This window comes from Ursus americanus, chromosome 15 (assembly GCF_024610735.1).
Source record: "Ursus americanus isolate L20-20 chromosome 15, mUrsAme1.1.p, whole genome shotgun sequence".
Lineage (NCBI taxonomy): Eukaryota > Metazoa > Chordata > Mammalia > Carnivora > Ursidae > Ursus > Ursus americanus.
In genome coordinates, this window is record NC_142141.1 from 2,952,963 (window position 1) to 2,960,073 (window position 7,111).

At 48.5% G+C, this 7,111-nt stretch overlaps 2 protein-coding genes across 2 annotated transcripts; one reads left to right on the top strand and one right to left on the bottom strand.

Moving 5' to 3' along the window:
• Positions 1-1,290: 1,290 nt before the first annotated feature.
• On the bottom strand, positions 1,291-2,277 carry HIGD2A (HIG1 hypoxia inducible domain family member 2A). Its single transcript, XM_045802951.1, has 2 exons — positions 2,076-2,277; positions 1,291-1,697 (listed from the first exon to the last, which is right to left on the bottom strand). The coding sequence occupies exons 1-2, from the start codon at positions 2,227-2,229 to the stop codon at positions 1,531-1,533; spliced, it is 321 nt and encodes a 106-aa protein (XP_045658907.1). The 5' UTR covers positions 2,230-2,277; the 3' UTR covers positions 1,291-1,530.
• A 90-nt stretch (positions 2,278-2,367) lies between these two features.
• Positions 2,368-6,949, top strand: NOP16 (NOP16 nucleolar protein). The gene is made up of 5 exons (XM_045802825.2): positions 2,368-2,624; positions 2,717-2,825; positions 4,125-4,194; positions 5,854-5,960; positions 6,529-6,949. Exons 1-5 carry the CDS (start codon positions 2,518-2,520, stop codon positions 6,670-6,672), a joined length of 537 nt encoding a protein of 178 aa, XP_045658781.2. The 5' UTR covers positions 2,368-2,517; the 3' UTR covers positions 6,673-6,949.
• Positions 6,950-7,111: the final 162 nt, after the last annotated feature.

A 7,111-nucleotide genomic window follows, 5' to 3' on the forward strand; every position in this document is an offset into this window, starting at 1 on the left:
CACAGTGTCTGGCGTAGAACAACAGAAATTTATTGTCTCACCATTCTGGAGGTCTGAAGTCTAAAATCAAGGTGTCAGCAGGGCCACAGTCCATCTCGGGGTGGGGGGGGGGATCTGCTGTGCGGGCTTCTCTTCCAACTTCTGACAGCCTCAGGCACCCTTTGACTTGTAGGTGCATCACTACAGTCCCGAGTTGATCTTCACATCATCTATGCATTGTCTGTCTTTGTGTCCAAATTTCCCTTTTTTATAAGGACACCAGTCAGAATGGATTAAGGCCTACTTTAATGACTTCATGTTAAGGTAATTACCTCTGTAAAGACCCCATTTCCAGATAAGATCACATTATGAGATACTGGGTTAGGACTTCAACGCATCTTTTTTTAGGAGAACACAATAACACCAACAGCTAAAAATAGTGGCCTTCCTCTTTAGAAGTGCCATACCACTTCCTATTGAGTCCTTGAATGGATCCCTACAATGTACTGCTTTACATTTATAATCTGCCTTACAGCTGAGAGACCGTGATGGGAGCAAGAAACTTAGTGGGGCCCTATTCATATACTCCTCCACTCAGAAAGCTAGACTGTGTTGGGGGCCCCAAAAGTGGGTGTGTCTTCTTTCTCTTTCCTTTCTGGCAGCTTGCAGCTGGTGTTGAAATTGACGGAGTCACACATGGAAGGAGCCTGGGTCCCACTAAATCAACACTTTAGATCTGACCACAGTCCAGGAATATTTGTCTGAGACTACATGAATGAGAAGCTTACATGTTGCCTCTTGTAGAGTTCGCTCAAGGCCCCCAGCCTCTTTGCTTCCCTAACCCTCAAACACTAGGTACACAAACCAAGCTTTGTGACTGTGCTCTTACCACTCCACCAGGTTGCTCCTCTGAGGCTCAGTTTCCTGTTCTGTAAGATGCATCAAGAACCAAGTGGGGATGGTCTACATCAGTGGAGCCCTAGGTGCTCTCAGGAGGTGGGAGTGGGGTGAGGAGCTGAAGCAAAGTGGAGGGCAGAACCCCCCTGCCTTGGACAGGGCCATGGCCAGCGTCATCTGAAGGGAGGTTTTCCTGTTGAAAGCTTGAAAATTGTTGGAAAGATCAGTTTTTTTCAAATAGCATCACTCTACGGAATATCTACTTTTAACAAGTTCCCCAGGTGATTGTTAACAGAAAAGTTTGGGAATCATTAGACTAAGATTTCTAAGGACCCCTATAGTCTTTAGACAATCCCTTCTAAAACCAAAGACCAAAAACCCTGCGGGGCTAGACTGAGAATGAACTCACCAAACTACAATTAGATCAGTTTATTAAGTAGGAAATGAAGAAAGTGGGGCACAAATATAAGTATGCAACACCCAAACTGAACCGAATCTGAGATTCCTGAAAAAACATCTGTCAGTTACACAATTGGCCACTTCCTCCCCTGCTGATACGGGGGCTTGTCAGGGGATAAGTCAGGTAGAGGGACCGGTGGTTGCTCCTGGGGCTGGGAATGATCTCTGCGTAACTTTCAGGGCCAGGTCACGGACTCAGGATCGAGACTTCATAGCAGATGCAGCCAGACCCAGCAAGATGGCTGCGACCGTGAAGCCCTGGGCAGCGATCCGGGTGCGCATCATGAGCTGAGAGCGGTGGCTCTGACCCCGGTGGAAGCAGTAGAGGCCGTAGGTTAGGGCGGCCGCCGTGCCCAGGCAGCCTGAGGAGGGGACAAAGTAGGTGGGGAGTGGCACGTTCCGGCCCCGGAGGCCCCTCCGCGCTGTGGGCCTCCGGTACTCAAGAGTCCAGAGCTCTGAACGACAGCTGAGGGAAAGGGGGTAGGGCCTAGTGGGAGGGTTTGGTCGAGGTAGGGTCCTCCCAGTTACAGGGCTCGCTCCACCTCAGTCCTCAATCCCGCCCAGCTCCCGCTCCAGTCAGGATCACTTCTCAGCGCCTGGCCCCTTCGCCACAATTCCCGTCCAGTGTCACTCCTGTCCAGTCTCACTCCCGTCCCGCTTGGCTCTCCCGCTCCTCCCCTAATTCATTCCCTCAGACCTCACTATCCTCTCCGTCTACAGTTCCTACAACACCTGCTTACCTATGGGTACCATTGGGTTCTCGCGGGTCTTGCGAAGAAATTTTTCCTTGAAGCTTTCTTGAGTGTTGTAGATACTGGGGCTAAAGCCCTCAATGACTGGGGGCTGTGATGGTTCAAAAGGTGCCCCCGGAGTCACAGGACCAGGAGCTGCCATGTCCCCGGCAACTGCTTTGGGAGAAAATACGGACGCAAAACTCCGCCTCCTGATGAGGTCATGGAAGGGGAGGAGGGAAAGGACTTTGCTGAGCTTGTACGCAGGCGCCAACCGCTCATTGCATTCTGGGAGTCGTGGTAATCTGCATGATGTCGCTGTAGGGAGGACTACATTTCCCAAAAAAAAACCCTGCGAACCCTCGCGCGCATCCGCCGGAAGTAGTCTGCGACACGAGGTGCTGCGAGTGAGAGCTCCCCAGGTTTAGTTGCCGGTTTGGTGGTCAAGGCAATGCCCAAGGCCAAGGGGAAGACCAGGAGGCAGAAGTTCGGTTACAATGTTAACCGGAAGCGTCTGAACCGGAATGCTCGACGGAAAGCAGCACCACGGATCGAGTGGTGAGGGGACCGGGGTTTAGGAGGCAGGGGACATCGGCTGGGATGGCCGGCGAGATGACGGTTCCGCGATCTCTCTCTCTCTTTGCCTGTAGCTCCCACATCCGACATGCCTGGGACCACGCCAAATCGGTGCGGCAGAACCTGGCCGAGATGGGGTTGGTTATGGACCCCAACAAGGCGGTGCCCCTCCGTAAGAGAAAGGTACTGATATGGCAGGGTCCCGGCCCTTGACCCCTGTTTACCACCATATTTAGCTGGGTTTCAGAACTTCCTCCGGTACATTGCCACGTTCACGCGTTTCCTGGGTTTGCGACCTCCCACAGCCAACTCCAGCAGCCTGCACTGACTGTGGTTGAACGGCTCTTTACCCCCACCCTCCTACTCCCCAGCATTGGACCTGGATTGGAGCTCCCCCCTTTTCTTCTCCATTTTCTTTTCCCATCCGAAATTAACCTGTTTGGGTCCCTTGGCATCTCAGTGGTACTTCACAGAATTTATCTTTTTCTGCCCTTAACTTTCCGAATAAGGACTCCCAGAGTTTGGGATTTTTACTTACTCTTACTTACATCTTCCCCCAGTCATCTAATGCAAATAAGTCTTTTTCTGCACCACACTTTCGAAAATAGCACCCTTTCTTAGTAATTTCTTTCCTGCTTTAACTCATAGCATTTGTAAATACTTGATGGTGTTTTATATGTTTCTTTGTTTATTGTCTGTGCCTCTTTCCCTCAACATAATCTCCTTGGGGACAAGGACTTTGTGTTTCATCCAGTGGTGCTTAGGATGTGACTAGTGCTCAAGAGTTAACCTAATGAATGGACTTACTGATTGGATTTGTCCCATTGCTCTTATTTATTATTTATTTACTTATTTTTAAAGAATTTATTTATTTATTTATTAGAGAGCATGATGGGGGGGCACGGGGAAGGCAGAGGGAGAAGCAGACTCCCTGCTGAGTAGGGAGCCTGACACAGGGCTCCATCCTAGGACCTTCAGATCATGATCTGAGCTGAAGGCAGATGCTTAACTGACTGAGCCACCCAGGCGCCCCTGTCCCATTGCTTTTAGACACGTTTCTTTTTATCCTTTCACGCCAGAGGAAGATGGCACCGCTGTTTCCTGATCAAATGTGGAGCTATAGCCAAGCACCGTCAGGTCGCTCCTCTTCATAGAGAAGATATCTGATACGTCCTCACTGTAAATTATAAAAGGCTTGCATGGGCATTCCACTTGATTAGCACACATGAGGTGAGGTAGGCAAGGAGTATTATGCCCATTTTATAGATAGGCACAGAAAGGTGAATTGCTTCCTTAAGTCCCTTTTGGAAACCGTAAAGCCTCCGGGACATTGGTTCTCTCTGGCATCTCTTCCTGCCTGAATATATGTAGGGATTCTCATAAGTAATGCAGTTTTGTTGGGATGGGCAGGAGCCTCTAGAATTTTCCCTCATCCAGGATCCTTCCTTTGTCTGCTGGTCTCATAGGCTCTGTTCTCTGCAGGTGAAGGCCATGGAGGTGGACGGAGATGAGAGGCCGAAGGAGCTTGTGCGGAAGCCCTATGTGCTAAGTGGTGGGTGCTGGCCACATTCCTCTAGGTCATCATCCTGCACAGTCAGGCCTGGGAAGGGCCCTCAGATGTCTTCATTTTACAGATGGAAAAAACAGCCTCAGAGGGAAGAAGGGAGCTGTCAGGGGCTCACAAAGTTAAGCCTGTCTCTGACTGGGACATTTTCAGTGTACTTCCTAAACTCAAGTGTGTGAAGTGAGGTCAAAGATGTTCGGGGAGGATGCAGCCAGGTGCCCAAGAGGATAGAAAAGAAACCAGAGTCTCAGGCACATGTTCAGCTTGTCACGAATTTAAGGATGAGCAGATTTGTATAGAGATTCCCCCATCTCATTTAATATTTTCAGGAACAAATCAGTTTCATGTATCTTAATGCTACAGAGCCTGAATACTAAAACAGAGCAAAGTAAATTCTGCAGGGAAGCAGGAATACTCTGAAATTCTCCACCCATCTTCTTCTTACCTGTCCAAGATGTTTAACGGTTCTCCTGAAGTTAAAAGGGTTTTAAATGGCCAATTGATAGAGAATTCCTTGAGTTCCTATCAGTGATTCTCATAAGAATTACTACACAGGATTGCATAAATAAAGTCAGGTGTACGTACTGTTAAATTTTTAAAATTTTTACTTCTCATTCTTTAAAGAATTTTTTAAAATTGTGGTAAAAAACATATCACATAAAGTTTACCATCTTAATCATTTTTAACTATATAGCTCAGTAAAGTATGTTTATGTCATGCATTAGATCTCCAGAACTTTTTCATCTTCAAAAATGGAACTCTACCCATTAAACAACAACTCCCCATTTCCCTGCTCCCCCCCCCCCAACCCCGGCCCCTAGCAGCCAAGTCAAAGATAATTTTGACTATAAGCAATTTAGCACTTAACCCCTGGATAACATTTGACCACCTTGCTTCTGTGAGCTGTTTTTCTCCTAGTTCAGAAATGGGGAGTATTTGCCTAGCTATTTAACTTAATTAATTAATTTTAAAGATTTTATTTATTTATTCCAGAGTGAGGGAGAGAGTGAGACTGGGGGGAGGAGCAGAGGGAGAAGGATAAGCAGACTCCGACATGGGACTCGATCTCACGACCCATGAGATCATGACCAGAGCTGAAACCAAGCATCGGATGTCTGACTGAGCCACCGAGGCGCCCCTTCCTAGCTATTTTAACATCGAAGTCATGATTGGCTCCACAGCTTGGCTTTTGCCCTCACATGGAGCAGTGAGGCACCTGGCCCCAGCCTCAGGCCCTGGTTCCTGCAGCTTTAGTTTTCCTTCATACCTTTCCATTTCACCCTATTATTGTAACACTTCAAGAAAAGAAATTCTCAGGGAGTTTTGGAGATGGAAGGGAGTCCTGACCTGTGGTAGGCAATGTATCATCTCTGTCCCCAGGACCTGGTACTAAGTAGAGATTATTAGTTTGGCGCCTGCCCTTTACCCAGCTGAGACTCAAAGAGAGGTGACTTACCTTTTAGGTAGTTGTCACACACTGATACATGATTGTGTCATAGGCAGGGGCTGAAGAGCACTGAATGTGGGGATGGAGTGGCAAAGCCCATCTGATGGCCATGGTTTGGGATGGGGTGAAAGGATGACTGGGCAACTTGAAAAGTGCAGGAGGGAAAACCTCATTTTCTGTGTCCTGGTTTCTCACCCCAGACCTAGAGGCAGAAGCCAGCCTTCCAGAAAAGAAAGGAAACACTCTGTCTCGAGACCTCATTGACTATGTGCGCTACATGGTGGAGAATCATGGGGAGGACTATAAGGTGAGTGGTTCGGGCCTGGCAGGAGGAACCACTTGGGTCTGTTGGGAAGGCACCCTGGACCATTTGGGATTTCATCTGCTTGTCTCTTGCCTGAGACTGAGTGGAAAAAAGGAAGGAAAGAGAGACTTTAGGAAATTGACCTCATGGACAGATGCTTATAGCTGGGATAGACTGACTGACCTGTGGTTCATATTCCACTCACAGATATGTTGTTTTGTTTGCATGGTGTTTTTAAAGAACTTGAACTAGGTGCCGTTTTAATTATGGGAGTTTTCAAATTAAAGTTCATGTTTCTGACTTCTCTTAAAAATGGAAAGATCTGGCTGCAGTGGACTCGGGTGCCCAAGTGGGATCAGCTGGCTATGGATGGAGCATAAGCTATTCATCTGGCCACAGCTCCTGCCTGGTCCCCAAGGGCGTCTGCACCCATTTCCCCACATACACCGTGGTTTTTGAGGTGAGGAACCTGGACTTGAGGGACACAAAGTGGCTTGCCCAACTCAGGCAGTAGTAGGATTTGAGCCTTTGCCTGTCCAGCCCTCCTCAAGTGGCCTTTCTCCCTTCTTAGGCTATGGCCCGGGATGAGAAGAATTACTATCAAGATACCCCGAAACAGATTCGGAATAAGATCAACGTCTATAAGCGTTTTTACCCAGCAGAGTGGCAAACCTTCATTGATTCTTTGCAGAAGAATAAGATGGAGGTTGAATGATTGGCTTATGCCTGCCCCAGGCTAAGATCTCCTCCTGGACCAGAGAAGCTCAAAGCCAGGGTTTAAGGCAAGAAGGGGCATGTGGCTAGATGAGGCCCATCAACCCCCATGGAATCATATTACATGCGTGCGCGTGCGCACTCACATTCCCCTTTCTGGGGGAAGGAACTGTCTCCAAGAGGCTTCTGAGAGCCCTGAGGAAAGTCAGAACCTACTGTTTTCAGAGTAGGTGGTCTGTGTACCTATGGTCTGTACATAATAAAACAAGACTATTTTACTCTCTGGTGGTTGTGTGTTCCCCTCCCAACCAAGCCCTAGGACTGCCCCTGTGAAAACCCACTCAGCTGGGGCAGAGAGGCCATCCAGCCCTTTGTGTGCCACATTCCCACCCCCTCTTGGGCGTGGGCGCCCTCCTTTTGTCCCCTGTTCTGGTTCCATT